The sequence below is a fragment of the Psittacula echo genome (genome assembly GCF_963264785.1).
Source record: "Psittacula echo genome assembly, chromosome: Z".
NCBI classification, from domain to species: domain Eukaryota; kingdom Metazoa; phylum Chordata; class Aves; order Psittaciformes; family Psittacidae; genus Psittacula; species Psittacula echo.
Genome location: NC_137742.1, coordinates 21,870,485 through 21,888,893, shown reverse-complemented (window position 1 = coordinate 21,888,893; position 18,409 = coordinate 21,870,485). Strand labels below are relative to the sequence as shown.

Sequence of the window (18,409 nt, the reverse complement as noted above, 5' to 3'; positions counted from 1 at the left end):
CCCATAGAGTCATAGAATCATTTTGAAAAAAACCTTGTGATCATTGAGTCCAACCAAATACAGTCCACGTACCAAATTCACTGCTAAACCACATCCCTAAGTGTCATGTATACAAACCTTTTAAATGCCTGCAGGGTTGGTGACTCCACCACTTCCCTGTGCAGCCTGGTCCAGTGTTTGCTAACACTTTTGGTTAAGAAATTTTTCCTAATATCCAATTCAAACCTCCCCGGGCACAACTTGAGGCCATTTCCTGTTGCAAAAGTATCTGTGAACTCCAGTAAGGATTGGATAGTCTGACAAGATAAATTTGATTGATTTCTTTATCAAATATTCAGTGAAGCAACAGAGAACAAAAGGCGCATAAACTATAAAAGCAATGTAAATAAAGAGAAACAGCAGAACAGATTTGTGCTATAGGATTTGTTTGGGAATTATAGGAAATGGAAAATACCTTCCTTTGTCTTAGTTTTATTTAGGAAAAATATTTCAAGCGTCAAGACAGGCATGATAGATAATAAGGACAAAGGTATGTAAATCTAAGTTGCTACAATTAATATGGAAGTAAATCTCAGGCACTGATGCTCTTAAGTTATGGGGACTGGATGATCTTTGTTGAAAAACTTTGAGAGAACTGGTACAGGAAATCTGTCTTGCAGTAAGGATTCTTAAGAAGATTATAAATCAGGTGTAGTATGATAGTAAATGTGTTACTTGTTTTTAAAGATACTGGAAGTGATCTGGACAGGTACCATTGCCTTTCTCTTAAAAGAAGTTCAGCCAGGCTCGTCTTCTTCCTCACTGGTTCAATTTTCAGCACATGGGGACTGCCTGCTCCTACGCTTTACGGATTTCATTCTTGAAGAAAGTCCAGCCTTCCTAGACCCCTATGTCCTTCAGTAGTGTTTCCCAAGGGACTCTGTCAACTAGCATCCTAAACAGGCCAAAAATAGGAAATTACTATTTAAAATGGAAATATCAGTATCAGTAAAGAATTTTATGGCAGATGAGGAGCTAGTAAGAGAAGACAACAAAAGACTGTCAGAAGGCAAGTACTATTTCCCAAGTAAAATGTTACTAGGGTTCTAGGTTTTCACTTAGTATTTTACCCATGGCTTTCCTACAAACAGTAGGCTGTTTGCAGTGACACATTGCACTAGTGACACATTGATATGTCTCAGTGTTTAGGAAACTATCAATATAGAGAAGAATCAGATAACAAGATCTTGGAGTAGTTCAGTAAGAGGTAATGTAAATGCTTAGAAGTTTTAAGTCTTGAAACTTTTTTAAACTTTGAAAGAAAATAAAAAGTCTGTTGACACCAATGTGGATAGGGTGACCACAAGGGAAAGACAAGTTCAGTGACTCAACACTACTTGTTTACATTTGCTATCCCTTTTTATGACATAATCTCAGTAGTGAAATTATTTGATTTTGCAGGCCCTGAAGGTCTTGACATAATACAGTTATTGATGACTAAGTTACAGAAAGACAGAAATTCTTTACTCATAAATAAAATTAAAACCAACAAAACCTAGGTATATCAGGGCAAATAAAAAGGTTTTCATTCATTAGTGTACATTACCTCTCAAATATCTTTCTTCACATTCTAATTTTAGAAAGAAATTATACTAATATGGATCAGGTTTCTTCTCAGAAAAGCTATAAGTTTCTAATTTGACAGAAAGCTGGAGGATCTAGAATGTTTAATATGAAAATATGGTACTGCAAAATTCACTAGGCATCTGAGGAAGTTTCAGGAATCCTCACATAGAAAATAGTTTAAATTTCCTCTTATTTCAATTTCTTAAAAGCAAAGGAATTGCCATATGTCTATTCCCATCTCAAAAGTAACAAGAAATATTTTCCATGAATAAGCAGCTCCAGACATAACAGACATCTGCTCATTAATGTTACTGGTAAGGTGATCTAGAACTCAAAGCTTTATGAAGTTTTTACAAGATGATTAAAAAGATAATTTAAATGTTCTAAACCATATTATAAATCATAAACGGAAATTCAGTTGATTGAACTGTGTATTTGAGGATATCAGAAAAGTGTGATTTTTAGAAAAATAAGGTATGTTAGGAGAAATGTCAGGAATGTTTCAGCACTGTTAACTCCACCCTGTAAGCTCACATGCCACCTTCTCAACATTCTTCATGTACCCAGGTTTGGGAAAAAGACCTCTGAAAATAGAAAACAGTTTTATTCAGTTGTGACCAAAATAAGTAATCCCTATTGTAGCATCACTTATTAAATTGAAGAAAAAGTACTTACAGAAATAGAATTATCTTAAATCATATGCTTTGTTTAACTTTAAGCTTCTTTTTCCAGAATGAATATAATTTTGTATCATACTATACTTAATATTTAATGGAATATATTGAATTTCCCTGTTTTTTCCAAAGTATGAACAAGTAAAATTTCATTCACCTTTTAAATTAAGATTCAAGTACTCTGAACTACGTTCTATTTGAAATATAGTATGATTAAAAATAATACACAATAATCTTCATATTATAGAACAGGTCATAAATATTCACTGGAAGTGTATTTAATCTGACTCCAGTTTGTTACCACTGTATAAGTAAAAAACCCTGTCATCATTTTCACAATGTTTCAGTTTTACAGTCATCAAAACAGACAATTGGTTTTCTTAACCAACTTCTGCCAAACTATTTCTGGGAATTTCAGTCATACGTAATGTTTTCATTGAGATAAAACTTTAGAATTTGTGGTTATCAGAAGTAATTTCCAGTTTCACAGCAGGTATACATCCAAACTGCTAACGCAGTGCTAGCAACATATTCCATAGAAATGAGTTGAATAACATTATCTCCCTACAGAGAGCTCAAATTTTGCTTCTGATCATAAATAAGACACCTAGGACATAGGAAGCAAAATGACTTGATGAATATGAGCTTAAACTAAAACCATTTTAATATGTTAAATCTCTATTCTGTCAGTGGACTAGACTGGTTGCTTTTCATCCTTCTGCTTTTCTTAAGGAACAGGAGATTTGTGGGTCAGTAGCTGAGCAGGAAAAGAGATCAAATGGGAAAAGAGAGACCAACAATCTCCAGTTCTTATTTACAATTCTTTTACATACACTTAAAGTTTCTGATTTTAGCAGCAGAATCATCTTTAAGGCATCTGAACCCTATCAGGTGAACAGGGAAGAGATGAGTCTGTGAGCAAAATCAGTGCTGCCTAATCTGGGGAGATAAGTTGCTATGCAGGACGGTTATTCCTCTTCACGCATCAGTAATCAGTAGTATCAGGGAGAGTAAGAATATTTCTCTTCAAATGAAACAAAAAGGTAGTACCTTGAGATACCTCATTATATCTCCCTGAGATGTAATGGGATTTCTTTCCATACCAATCCATCTATTCCAGTTTAAATCTGTGAAACTTTAAGGGTCTTTTAATGTCAAGTATAGGAAATAAATGGCAGAGCAAAAGTGTAGTGAGAGCTGACGTTTACCAAATGAAATGAGGAAGCTTATTATTTTTGATACACCTGAGCAGATCTTACATTTTAGAATGAGGTTACCTGAAACCATTTCTTCCTGTAATTGAAGTGGGGAAAGAGAGAGAGACAGCACAGGCCAAGAAGCTAATAGAAGACACATCAAATATTAATTTTTCAAGTTCTTGACCTGAAGATTCTTTGGACTTCAAAAAGGGCTGGGGTGTGGATGGACAATGTTCTGTTCAAGCTACATTTATAGTTGAGCACATCACTTTCGCAACAAAAATATATTTGATAACTAAGCTCTTCTTAAGGGATAGCCTCAAGCTCTTAGCAACATTATTCATTATTGTTGTTCAAAAGTGTTTTCAACCTCTGTTGTTCAAAATATGGTTTTTGAAGTTTTCTCTTTTAGTATTCATTTCAATTAGATAATTATGGCTCTAAGCTTTCAAGCCCTGAGGACAAGTTATGTGGAGTGGGTTGTACCCATACTGCATAGCACTTATTTAGGCCTTTTCTGGGTACAGAGAAACAATTTTTCTCTGTCATTTTTCAGTTCAAAGTGTCCAAAATAATGTAAGGCTCTGTCAGAACCCAGTGGAATGGTGTTTCTACAGCATGGAACCAAAATCCATGTGGTTTGCCTTATGATTCGTCATGAAGAAATCTGAGGGTGGAAGGCGTGTAGGGATGCAACAAAACTCTGTAGGAAGACTAGAGATAAATAAATCTACTGTTATCTGGACTGCTTGTAGCAAATTGCTTCTGAAGTTGCACAGGTTTTTCTCTCTGAAAGAACAATTTACTTACTCCAGAAGGGGGTCCAATAGTTAGCTAATTTTCATGCAGGGTGGATGGCAGAGGAAGAAGACAGGACAAAAAGCTGAGTTACTTGGTTTGACAAAGACTCATGTAACACCTGCCTGTGAGTAAAGCAGTCTAAAATGTGGTAAGGAGCTTATCCAGCTTATCTGTTCACTCTGTTGAGGATTCTGAGGAGCTGAATTTGTGCCTTTACTTTCTATACTGTTCTTACAGAAAATAACTTCTGTGGACCTAAAAGGTTGTGTGACTAAAGATGTATCACTTGGATGATTTCCTTTAACTGTATGCAGTGGAATGCATTTCTTCCTGCTTCATTAACAAGTTCATTTTAGTTTGGGAGACATGGTTTAGTGTGAGGTGTCTCTGCCTCAGGGGGGTTGGAACTAGATGATCTTAAGGTCCTTTCCAACCCTAACTATTCTATGATTCATTTTTTAATATATATGGTTTTCATGGGGAATTTATAAATAACAAAGGGATTCAAACACTCCAAATATAGAAATGAATCCCAAGTATGCAGAATTGTCAGATACATACATTATATTTTTATAATATTGCAGATTAATCAGTATTAACTTTTGACTTTTTATCAAGTTTCTTTCCTTCTGTTTTGGGCAATCTCTTCACTGGTTAAAAAAAAAAAATGCCCTGTTTTGCCTTTGTTTGCTTGTTTGTTTGTTTGTGTTTGGTTTTGTTTGGGTTTTTTGTTTTCTCCTGAAGGTTGGAAATACCTGTCTCCACCATACATGTTTTGTGCATTAGCCTGCATCACATACCTCAGACTTAATCTCAATGAATTCTCCTTCTCACTGATAACGTATTTCAGGCTCCACAACTATTCACAAAATCTTAGCATCGTAGATTACCAGTTTGGAAGGGACCTCAAAAATCATCTGGTCCAGCCTTTCTTGGCAAAAGCATGGTATAGATGAAATGGCCCAGCACCCTGCCCAGCTGAATCTTAAGTGTCCAACGTTGGTGAATCCACCACTTCCATGGGGAGATCATTCCAATAAGCTGACTGTTCCTATTGTGAAAAATTTTCCACTTGTGTCTAACTGGAATATCCCTGGGAGTAACTTCATTACCCCTCATCTTTTTCATGTAACTCTTTCTGAAAAGTGAGTCCCCATCTTCTTTGTAGACACCCTTTAAATACTGGAACATGGTGATAAAATTCCCCTGAACCTTCCTTCTTCTTTTCTCAGGGTCGAACAAACCCACTTCTCTCAGCCTGTCCTCATAAGGCAGGCTTCCCAGTCCTTGGATCATCTCTGCGGCCTTTCTCTGGACCCTCTCCAGCCTGTCCACATCTATTTTTTATATCAGGGACCAAAACTGAACACAGTATTCCAGGTGTGACCTGACAAGTGAGAGTGGAGTGAGATAATGGCTTTTCTATCTCTGCTGCTGATGCCCTTGTTGGTGTAACCCAGCATCCTGTTGGCTTGTGTGACACACAGCAGCACACTATTCGCTCACACTGACCTTGTTCTCCACCAGGACCCCAAGTCCCTTTCCACAGAGCTGTTTCCCAGCCGAGTAGATCCCAGCCTGTGCTGCACTCTTGGATTGTACTTACCCAGGTGCAAGACCTTATACTTGTCCTTGCTGAACATCATAAAGTTCTTGTTAGCCCACTCTTTTTCCAGCCTATCCAGGTCATCCTGCAGGGTGCCTCTGCTGTTCAAACTGTCCACTTCCCCACGCAGTTTGCTACCACTGGCAAACTTGGCCAGGGTACACTTGATCTCATCATCCAGATCACTTATGAAGATATTAAACAGTGTTGGGCCCAATTTAAATCCCTGAGGGATCCCACTTTTGACAGTTGATATACCCCACTGGTTGCCAGTTTGAAAAGGAGCTATTGTCATTTACCACCATCCTTAGGGTGCAACTGGTCAGCATTACCCTTACCTTTCTAGATACATGTTTTGCCCTGTGTATTATTGTACTGTCACCGAAATACTTGATTGAATGACTCTTTTTCTCCCTTAAAAAAAAAAAAATACAAAATTACTAAGTTAAACTGATCTCTTCAGATAATTTGCACTCATTCTTGAGAATACAAATGGCAGTTCTGTATGCCCCTGGTGTTGTTTGTTTCTCATGACCTATCTGGTTTATATTATATATTTTGATTGATTTTGTTGATTTTCTATATTCAAAGTCTGACAGTGGCAGAATAGCAGTTCTTTACCTCTCTCAGCACTTATGATCATCATGCAGTAGGGTTGGTAGCAATTGGATAAGGGCTAATGGCTTTAAATTCAAGGAGGGGAGATTCATACTAGACATAAGGAAGAGATTTTTTACCATGAGGGTGGTAAAACTCTGGAACAGATTGCCCAGAGGGGTGGTGGATGTGCCACCCCTGGAAACATTCAAGACCAGGCTGGTTCTGGGCAACCTGATCTAGTTGAGGATGTCCCTACCCACTGCTGTGTGGCTGGACTACGTGACCTTTAAAGGTCTTTTCCATCTCAATCTATTCTATGATTCTATGATCATGACCAAAAACATCACAAGGTAAACTCTTCCTCTGGTGTCTGCTAGTGCATTTGCAGCTATGAGAAGAGGCAAAGAAAATACTCTATATTACTTCAGTTTAACAGACACAGATCTTAGCGAATTCTTAAGTGAATTTTCTGATATCACTAGTAATCAAAAAGCTGAGTGCTGTGGAAGGAGCAATGCAAAAAGAAATGAGAATGCAGATAATCCCCTCTTTGGCTCTGCTAGACCCAAAAAACAAAATGGAAATGTGTTCTCAATTTTGCACCTGTTAATAGGCTGATCCAAATCTAGGTTTATAGGATATACTCCTCACTTCTCTCTGTTCAGATGTTTCATTGGGCAGTGTAGAAATGCAAGATTCCCAAGACCAGTAAGATAGAGAAAGAGGATAGATCCATGCCCTGTAGTCCAATGTAACTAATTATTTGGAAGCAAGAAGTGCTTCCAAGTAATCTGGTTCCAGCTACAAACATACTTTGTCCATTACCTTATTCATTTTAGTGGAAAATTCTCACGGAGACCTTGCAGATGGGACTGGAATTTGGGATTACTCCATCTCAGGGAAGAGCTGTTAGCACTGGTAGATTCCTGTTTGTGCCTCTGTCTTCCTTCGGCTTCTTTATACCTAGTCTAGATTCTGCACAAATGGGGAAGTTGCACTAGAGCTTCCATTCTTATGGTCAGAGCACTGCTCTGGTAGCAGAACACAGGAAGAATAAAAGCAAAATCTACTTTGAAATGCTTTTTCTTCTTCCTTTTTTTTTTTTAATTTTTTTTTTCCTTGAGCTGAAATTTGCTTGAATGAAAGGTTTTTCACAGAACTGTTGGTGAACCTGAATTGGAACTGACATACCAAAATTCATATCCAGTCATATAGAAAAACCAACCAACCAAACAAAAACTCGAAAAACAAACCTCTAAAGTTAATGTCACTAAATGTTTTTAGCTGTTGCATTTGTTTTTTTCAAGGTGAACTGATTATCAAACTATTATGGGCTTGAACTGGAAGAATTCTGCAAATCAGCCTATACTGGAAATATAACTAAAATTCTTTACTGATTAAAGTCTTTGGGTTTAATTTATCCCTGCTCTGGAAAGACCATATATTGTGTATTCCACTTTGTCCATGAATTATTGAACTAGTTTGTAATGCTATATGTTAACTTTATATATTCCCACTCTCCTTCTGCAACTCTGCTTCTGAATAGAACTAGCTGAGTCAATGGGTGCTACTCTTTGAGCTGAACATAGTGCTACAGAAAACCAGATAAGTTGGCATATAGATGTCAAATTGACTTGTTCATGGATTTCAAATGTGTTAGGTATCAGTCAGTGTTGAGAAGCTTTTTCTTAAGATAGTACAAGGCATGCAGTAAGTCTAGTGTTGAAAATGTCAGTGCCCATGGGTGCTCAGGCAAGTATGCAGTTAGGCAAGTGCAGTATGAAATAATAATGATGGTGCAGATTTGTGTAGCATTTGGTGTAGTTAATATTTCATAATAAGTGCATCTAGCCTACAGAAAGCAATAGACAACTAGATTATTTAGATGTTATGTTCTTTCATATTCACATTAATCACACAACCTTGCAGTTTCCACAGTTTTGTTTGTATTCTTTTCAAATGTCTCTGATACAAATTCCCAAAGTATGAAGCAGGAGGCTTTTTATATAAAGCATCATAACCATTGTAATGACTTAACTGGTCCATTTAGAAGTTATACTCAATATTTATCTTTATATATACATATCATTATTATATACTTTCTTCTAACTTCTCAGTGAGAAAAGGCTAATTATCATTCTCACTATTTGTAACTCTCTGTCTGCTATCTATCATGGTTATATTCAAATGAGAAAAAAAAAACCCCAGCTTTCTGCATATAGCAGTAGGTCATAATTGGTTCTAGAGCCCCTTTAAATTTTGGAATCTGTAGTATTTCAGTGCTCCAATTCTTCAAAGTACAGTAATTCACAAATGTGTGCAGCAGTAGAGGCTCCCTTTTTATTACTGAATTGAATACTATTTCTCTGTCAACACATTATGACAATTCAAGTAGTACATTCAAGTAGTTTAGTATTTTATTCTGTCTCCAGAATGGCATCAACTACTAGGGCTAATTTGGGGTATTGTAGAATAGAAGCTGTGACAGCAACAGAACTGAGCTTAAGGAAATAGGATCCTTAAAAATGTGCAGCGCAGTATCTTACCATGCTACTCCCGAGTATACCCACACCCTAATCAAACACACACTCTTATCACATGTTTTAATGTCATTGAAGTTGCAGCTGGCTTCTATACTGCAGGATTTCCTGTCCAAAAGGGCAAGGGGTCGTTTGACATTTAAAAAGTCTTGATGCAGTATAAACCACTTTAAAAGAATGGCAAGCAAACAACGTATGGCCTGGACACGCCAAAGTGTAAAAGGTTGTCCAGAAATCTTTTAATTCTCAGCAGAGATCAATGCAGTGAACTCCGTGTCCTGCATGTATCTTTCCCTGCAGATTTCTGCGCTTGCATGCAGAACGCTCTTTGCTTTCAGTCACCCGAGAGAAACAGGCTGTTTCAAGGCACGGTCTCCCGCTTTGTTCTTCCCCAGTGTCCCCGTCCGTCCCCTCCATCCGGCGGTGGGAGAGGCAGGGCAGGATGTGCTGTCAGGAGAACCCACCTAGAGGTCCCCCTTGACGCCAGCACAGCCTGTCTCTGCCAGGCAGAGCCCGCACCGCAGCCGAGCCTAGTCTGCTGCAGAGTAAGTGGCAGAGCGTCCAGCCCGCGAGTGTCCGGAGCCGCTCCCGGGCGAGGACACGGGCAGCCCCGGGGGCAGCCTGGAAATTCCTGTCAGGGGAAAGGAAGCAAAAGCCTGTTGCCTGCGTTGCTTCAAAATACATGCCGTCTCTGTGGCTTGGGCTTAAGAATCATCCCGAGGAGTGATAACTACTGTCTGGGAGCTGAACTGGGGGAAAAAAGGACAGCAGAGGAGGAATGCTTAGGTAACACGGGACTTAAAGCTTTGCTTTCATTTTGCAACATACAAATTGCTGCACGTGGTTTTATATACAGTATAACATCAAAGTAGAACGGGGTTCTGCAGTGAAAGAGTCGACAGCTTAGTCATTTTACTTAAAGGGAGCAGGGAGCCTTATTGTGGGGTTAGACAGCAAAATGAATTTGATCATGATATAATCATGTCTTGTGATGGTATCTAACTGTAGCCCTGTCCTATGGAGTGGAAAAAGCATACTTCCTTCCTTGTTTCTTAGTTGAAGAAACAAACCCACAGTATCAAATACTGAGAGAAGTTTGGGTTTGTTGTACATGGCTATTAAACATCCTACCGTTCACTGGGCTTGTAAGAAAGGAAAACTGCATTAAAGTGCTTACTGATGAATATGTGTCTAAGAAAGAAGAAAAAGCAGTATTCATTTCTGAACATGGCAAAGAAATCTGAAGTTACACATCTCCCCCTAACCACTGACTTGGCACAGATGACAAGAAACTATGTTTTGACTAACCTTTTCCAACTGTCCAAAATGCTGCATATGAAGATGCTTTAATTCACAGTCAAAGCACTTGGATTTTTATAAAGGCAAGCTGTTGGCATTGTCATAACATTTTCTGTATACTGATTAGTGTTTTTAAGCAGCAAGTGATGCATAAATGGATGGACATGTACCTAGAAAACCCTGTAAGAAGTCTTTCTTTGGATCGTGGAATTTTTATGGATTACAGTAATTCTTGCAATAATCCCTGCTGTTAACTGCTCATGCAGTTCTGGAATGAATCTATGAATACCATAACAGATAAATCAGTCTGACAAGGAAAACACTGATGTTGGAAGATCTGTGAACATGATGCACGTGAATAATTTCCCCTTTAGGAGGCATTCATGGATATGGTGAGTAATCAATATACACAAATTGTTAAACTCAAAATGCTTGTTTGCAAAATACTGTGGCAACTACCAGATGCTATGTTTTGCCTACACTGATGTTGGCTGAGGACTAACCGGGCCATCAGAAAAATGAAAATTTACAGAGATAAAGCAGTGATGGAGTAATGTGAGTTTGGCAGTCTTTCACCTTTACAAAATAGGCAAATCATAAAAAATGTTATAGTCGTGATTTTTTGCATGATAAAAGCCTTTTGAGCAAGGAGATGTATTTTCTTCCTGTATCAATGGAACACTTCTTCCTAGTCCTTAGCCTGACTTGAAGGAAATAATGAAGACATATTTTTTCCCTATGGTTTTGTGGTGTTTGTCCAGGAGCTCATATATTTATCTACATTCAGGTGACCCGAAAACAAGAAAACAATGCTCATTCATGTGATAATTCAGTAATCTTTAAGAAATACATTTGTATGGTAGGTTCCTAATTCCGGCTGTTCAGAAGATGATCACATAGTGTTCAGATCCCTTTATCATCATTAAAACATCTGTTTCCTCTGAACCAGAGACATCTATAGTTCTTGCTCACCTAAAAAGCCTTCCCTTTAACTTTGTTTACAGTACAGGGGAGTTAAATTGCTTATAAATTCTACCAGTGGTTGTGTTGTTGCGTCATGTCTTGCTCCTCATGTTGGAATTAATGCCTTGATTAATGCTCAAGGAGTATTTTTAGCAAAGGCGTAAGTGCTTCCTCATGTATTCATATATAGATATATATAAAGAAAACTTTAGCTTTTGGGGGTATATACTGAGTCTTTTAAGTATTAGAAGCAATATTATGGAACCTCTTTAATACATATGCATTCAAGTTGTGGAACTGGCGTCTGTGTGCATGTTCGTTTGACAGCTCTGTGCTCAGTCTGTGTTGGGCTCTGCCTGTCGCTGGGTTCAGGGACGCCTCAGAAAGACTCTTCCCCGGGAAATGTGTTAGCGAAGCTCTCCGTCCGCGCTGCTCTCATGGCATTTACAAGTTGTATTTCAGAAGCCTGGCCAGAGCCGAGCCCCCGGAGCCGGGCAGCCGCCGCGTTGTCGTCACGCGGGTGTCATTGGCCCGAGCCAATGGCAGGAGCCGAGCGTAGATCCGTCACAGCGGAGGGGGAGAAGGGGGCGGGGGGGGAGGGGGATGGGCGAGGTGCTGCCGGCTGCTGAGTGATTGGCACGGGGGCTTAATGAACTGTTAATAGCTATGCGTTCCTCTGAACGCATCTTTCTTTAATTACATTTCATTCCACCTTTCAATAAGGCCATTTTAGTCTACCTAAAGTCCCCTTAGAGCCAACTTCAAACCACATCACCTAGAAAGATGAATAATGTCATCCTGAATGTGTCTCATCTTTTGGCAGTTCATTTAGCAAAGTGTTGGAAACGGTACTGTAGTCCACACCTAACAGGAAGACTGTTCCCATTGTCTTGGAAGAATTTGGCCTACTTCTGTTTTTAATAACTTGGCGAAATTATTTTAAGTATGCTTTAACCCCCAGGGTTCACATTCTGACTAAGCAGTTTTCAAACATGGGCCCTGAAGTGTGCTGCAAGGCATTTGAACAAACCAAATTATTTTTATTTATCCTCTCTAAGTGGTATTTATCTGGTTTCCCCCTGTGCTCCTTGCCAGCCCCTTGCCGTCTGCGACAGTAAGTGAACCCATTGTCTAGGAAAAGACTGGCAGAAGTGTTTGCTGGGGAGATACATGAAAGATAATTATATGTCCTACATTTACTATTTTAACTGAATGCAAACTATACCATGCCTATGTTTGAGCTTACTGAATCACACATCTTAATTTAGAATGGAAATGTTTTAACATGCTGTAGTACACCCCAGCTATCAGAGAATTGGCAAATTTGCTTATTCATGCTACAGTAGGTTTGTAAGGAGCATTTATGGGTGCCAGGGTTTTAAGTTGGCAGTCATAGCTTTTCTGTTATTTATGAACCTTCAGAAACCCATGTATTGCCTATAAGGTATAGCAACCTTTTCTATTGTGAACAGGAATTGGCACAAAGAAGAGTTTTATTGTGAACAGGAACTGGCACAAAGAAGAGTTTTCTATATGTGTATAACCTCCCATCGTGCTACTTTCAGATGTCCATTGAGAGATGATAATGAAGGTAAAGGAAAGGATATCTTTACTTTAGAAATGTTGCTTTTTTAAGGTATCTGCTGTACATTAGAGACATGCACTTTGCTTTCATGTACTAGTTCCTTCTCGTCTCACATGGAATATGGGGAGGAAGAGTTGGGGGGTGGAGGATAAAAAAAATGAACCTTCTGAAAGTTTATTCTTTCAAATTTCCTGGCTTTTCATGTCGAGGAACCAGTCAAGGGGATGGTTGTGTTTTTCATGGTTAGGCATCTAAGTCGGTTTAGGGAAGGAATAGTCAAAAAGTGATGGCCCTGAGAGTAGGGTTTGATTGTGAACTCATAAGCTTTTGGCAGTGTAGAGAATTCCAGTGTCAGAACTTTCCTGGCATTGTTAGTAATAGGTAGGAACTGACTACTGGCCAAAACCAGCTATAAAATATATATGTTCCCAGGCAATACAAATGGAAGCACAGCTGTATCGGACAGATAAAGGTAGCTATAATCTGAATGGACTCACTCTAAAGGACACATAAAACTGAGATTGGAGTACACAAAAAAGAAGTATTTTGTCTGCAGCTGTTTCAAACAGTTTGGATTGTAGAAAAGCAAATACAAAACACATCTGATTAAAGGTATGCAGTGGTTGGGGTAAGTGGTGTCCTAGGTGGGGATAAGTTAGTCCTAGCAATAGTGAGAAGCATTTCAGATGATGGTAGGAGCAGTAGGATTTCATAACTACTTACCACGTTACACACTATGCAACATAAATTATGTATTAACAATATGCAGTTTACTGCCATTTACACTGAAAACAATTTTAGAAACATTTACCACTGAATTATATAACCTAGCTTTCCTTTCCATTACATTTTATCTGCTTTTTGATGCCAAACTGAATAAATGTGGTATTCAATTTTGTATTGCTTAGTTGCACAAACAAATATTTTATGTGCCTTTTACCTTTACCATCGGAATCAGAAGTGAAAAGCCTGTGTTCACAGAATCATAGAATGATCTGGGTTGGAAAGGACCTTAAAGATCATCTCGTTCCAACCCCCCTGCCAGAGGCAGGAACACCTTCCGCTAGAATAGCGTTCTCAAAGTGCCGTCCAACCTGACCTTGAACATGTCAAGGGTTGGGGCACCCCCAGCTTCTCTGTGCAACCTGTTTCAGTGCCTCACTACTCTCACAGTAAAGAACTTCTTAGAATCATAGAATAGTTACACGTTATCCTTTGCTTGAGATTAATTTGATGACTACCTACCTTTTTCAAAAGCACCTTAGTAAGTCCCTGAATGAATGCAGTTGTTAATAAGCTTCTGCCTTCTGTTTTTGCCAGTATTCTAAAATAATGATACTAAATGGTCTATTTGGTACATTTTATAGAACCCCACATGGTTTTTAGCCAGCGAAAAATGGTTTGTCTTTCCATGGTTATGCAACTTCTTCCATTTTGTGAGAACAGAACAATATGTAACTGTGAAGAAAGCTGATGGAAAATGAAGATCTCAATGCTAATGCATGAAATAAACTTTTCATTATGTTCTTAGGACACAATGAGTCATCTCAGCTCACCAAGGTATCTTGGGGAACTGAGTCTGACCAGTGCTATGCTCATGGCGTAACTCTTCTAACTCAAACCAGGATGAAATGTTTCATGTAGAAATTTACTCATTTGCTTGTTCTGGAAAATTTTGTGTATTTTATACTTAGAGGAGAAAAGAAGCTTCTTTCTGAACCACTTTTCATCACAGTATTTAACTAAGTTTTAGATATTTTATACTTAAGACATTAATACAGAAACTGTGAAGAGTATTTCAGTTCTGCCCATGGAGATCTGAGTTTGAACCTGAATTTGTAGAAGAAAAATCACTATTTCTTAAACTAAGAAAAAATCCTTTGAAGACCAAGGAATTTTTTTTAATCATAATCTTCTGTGGCTGATAGATATTCACAATACTGCTAAGCAAGAAAGGTCACCTTATTCTCTGTTTTCTTATGCTCAGTGACAGGTGTTACTTTCCTTCAGGCATTGCTGAAGTTTATTCCTCACGTAAGGAGGAGTGTAGGAAGATACAGTAAAATACTGCATGAAACAAAAAGTTTTCATTTCAAGGTATCTGTTGCCTTTTCTATTATATTTCTAGCATCTTATATAACTGATGGCACTTAACTGGCATTCAGCGTGCTGACTGTCACTGAGAGATGAAGATATGTCTACTATTTGCAAATAGGGCAAGGGTCTATTTGGTTATAATTCATGTTAGCAGTGCTTTGACTTTCTGTAATGCTTCCACGTGAAAAGCCGCAAGTTCAGTAGTCAGCTAAGCCTGGGAACACCCCTGATGGGTAGGTTAGGTATGTATCTGTAGATTTAAATTACATCCCTCACAACGGAAGTGGTGTATGGTGTTCTACACAATAGTTATGGCACTTTTGCATGGAAAATTTCTGTGCAGGCAAGGTAGTTTAACGATACAAGCAACTGTTGTTCCTCTCTTTGGACATCCTAAACAGATAAGTATGCTGTTGGAACTTAATCTATTATTCCAGAATGAGATCAGTTAATCTGCATTTACAGATCACTAATGTATTAATCTTTATGTTACTGCGACTGATTAAAATTAAACCTTTATATTTTTGAAATGTGGGATCTTGCCAAGGCCTGCCTTTTGTTCTTCTGTCCTCAGCGTATGACCTCATAAATGTGTCCTTTGGATGCTTTTTTTTTTTTTTTAATTTGGACTGAAAAAACTTTGAAACACATTTTTCATTAGAACTAGAGTGCATCTTTTATCCAGTCATTTTTAGGCTGTTAGTCAATTTATTTCTTGAAGGATCCTATAAACTTGCAGAAAATCTTGCTTTCCCTGGATGTAATTTTGATTTATATCTTCAAGGAAACTCAAGTCACAACAGTAGAAACTAAAGTGAAGCTTCTTTCTCTCATAAAACACCTGTTGAGTGTTCATGGCAGTTCTTCTGCAATCTTTTTGCTCTTACCTGCTTACAGAGAGCCACCCTCTCTTCTTTAGGAAGAGTTAATCTGCTCCTGCACTTTCAGTCAGCAAAAATTATGCTACATCTCCACATCTCAGACAACAGTTTAAAAATAAATAAATAAGTAAATAAAATTATTGTTACATTAAACGTGTTGATTAAATATTACTTATTATGCACGCTTTTTCGTTTATAAGGCTTGTTGTAAGTAGATTTGTGGGTACTTACATTATTTCTAAACATTCTGGCCTGATTTAAGTTTATTGCTCAAGTTAGGATGAGTGTAGTAAGATAACTGTATCTATTACTACAGGTCAGATACAGCCTGATTTAAGTGGGTATAGTCCTTCATTCACAGATGGGTTCACTTAAGAATGGTAATTTGGCTACTACTGGGAAAAGAAATGATAGTATTAAATATTCTAGTAAACTAGTAGGTTTTATTGAAATCCACATGCTTGGCATTCAGAGACAACCAAAAAATTGTTCCTGTCTTTAAGATTTACTGTTTTGGTTGATATTTTCAACATAGTCTTTGTGAACAGGGAGAAGAGTAGAGACAGGGGAGAGAAGACCCACTAAAAATGTTGAAATCTGACAAAAGCTGAAGAAGGTTGGTCAGCAAAAATAGTTTACTTCTCATTATAGTTTCAGCACATTAAAACAGAAGTAGTTAGGTTTCACTTGTACGCTATGCTAAATGGCAGTTTTAATGCTAATGTTAATTCAGTATTGTCTGGTGAAACCGTAAAAGATACAAGACTATTCCCAGTAAAAGCTACTGGTCAGTAGCTGTTAATAAATGGAGTAGTTTTCCCTGTGTGATTTACCCCGTGGAATTAGCAAAATGGAGTGCACAAAATAAAAAGTTTCAAAGGAGCAGATAGAACCAAGCATAGCATCTGAAAAAGGAATGAACAATTTTGCATTGGAAACTTGTAACCATTTTTAAGTGTCTGATGCATTTATATCATAAAGCCTGTAAAAATACTAATAGAAGGAAGGGTGTTTGTTTTTCTACTTTTAAAACAGGCTAAGTTGATACTCCTAGATCACATTGAGAATTTTTTACTGTTTTATAGTTGAGTAAGAAAATTAGTGTATTGCTTTATTTAGACAATAGCCCTCTTCTGCTGGGGACTGATTAAAACAATTGACTGAATATTAAAGCTACTAAACCACGGGAAAGCAGTAGTGAAACTGCGTATACATAAGTCTCAAATTCCATTATCTGAAGGGAATGGTTACGTTTAGTTTTAGTTAGCTTAGTTAATGTCTCAAAAGGAGGATCTCCAGTGTTCTTACATCACAACTTTTAATCTTACAAAATTACTTTATTTAGTAATTTTACCGAAAACATGGAAGATTCAAGGTTTTTTTTCTAAAGTAGCGGGCTTTGTATTTTCAATTGTCTGAAGCAATTGGTTTAGATTGTATTATTTCATATTGTCTCATTTTAATTGTGTTACTTTTATATGACAGATGACAGATTGTTCCCTTCAGGAAACCAGGTAATTCTTACTGAGATAAAAAGAGATTACTGGATTTATTTTTCTGTAAAAATCTATTGGAACAGATTTTAAAGAACGAGTTCTTGAACCATCAGTCTTTCAAGAGTATTTTGTTTTCTGTTGATGTCAACATACCCTCTGTTATTCAGAAGCAATTTGAAGTTTTCAGAGCTTAACTTCCTTTAAACTGGAAAAAAATACGGCTTGTGTAATACAAATTGCAGTTTCAGAACTGGACAGGACCTTAAAGGTGAAATTGCCTTTCTGGCTACAGTAGAAGCATCAAGCACAGAAGCTCAGATACCCCAGTGATGCTTGTGACTGAATACTAGGGAAGAAATGTTTCAAAAGTTAATTTTGTTTGCCTTTGAGCTGAATTCTCTGAGCGTAAGTAATGTCTTCAGGGAAGTGAGCAGATTTTAGTTGTCAAATTATTAATTATAGTGTTATTTTCATTTATTGTACCACTAAATATTTGAGACATATTAAAAATAGTAGGTTAACTGTTGTTTTGACTGCTATTTTAACAGGAAAATTTGGTTTGGTGAATCTGGACTTTAGTTATTAATTATGCTTTTGACCAAATACCAGTTAAAAATCATCTTAACATGTCAGAGTCTTAAGATTTTTATGCATCTTAGACCATTTGTTAATTTTTTTCCATGGTCTGTGGATCTAAGAACACCACCTTTCAGTATTACTTTTTTTTGATAAGTCATCTTTGAGTAAGTGTAATAATTGAAAAAGGAATGAGGCATGTCATCAATACCTACTTTTAGAATTTCAGACAGAGGAACAAGTATCCTGTCACAGTATCCAGATACACTTACGAATGTATAGTAATCAATGCTCAACTAAATTAAAATGTACACATTTCTTGCTTGTTGTCACTAACGTGTTGCACTTTAACACAGTGATCTTGAAATGGAGATTTGGTGAAGGTTACCAATCAATGAACACATTTTATGCCCCTGTTGCTGTTTGGGATTTTGATCGTAAGTGTCACTGGAATGCTCTTCAGGATAAAAGTACAGTGGTAATTTTG

The 18,409-nt window shown here is 37.6% G+C and overlaps 1 protein-coding gene across 4 annotated transcripts in view; it reads left to right on the top strand.

Annotated features, from left to right (window-relative positions):
- The window catches only part of PDE4D (phosphodiesterase 4D), a gene marked incomplete at its 5' end in the record, with an annotated part of 509,165 nt that overhangs the window by 211,357 nt on the left and 279,399 nt on the right, over positions 1 to 18,409 (top strand). Inside the window, one exon of one of the 4 annotated variants that reach the window (XM_080636847.1) lies at positions 10,670 to 10,716. The exons of the other annotated variants lie outside the window; for them this stretch is intronic. Within the exon in view, the coding sequence (XP_080492973.1) occupies positions 10,670 to 10,716 (47 nt within the window). Of the gene's footprint in view, positions 1 to 10,669; positions 10,717 to 18,409 lie in introns of those variants that run through there. 4 annotated transcript variants of the gene reach the window in all.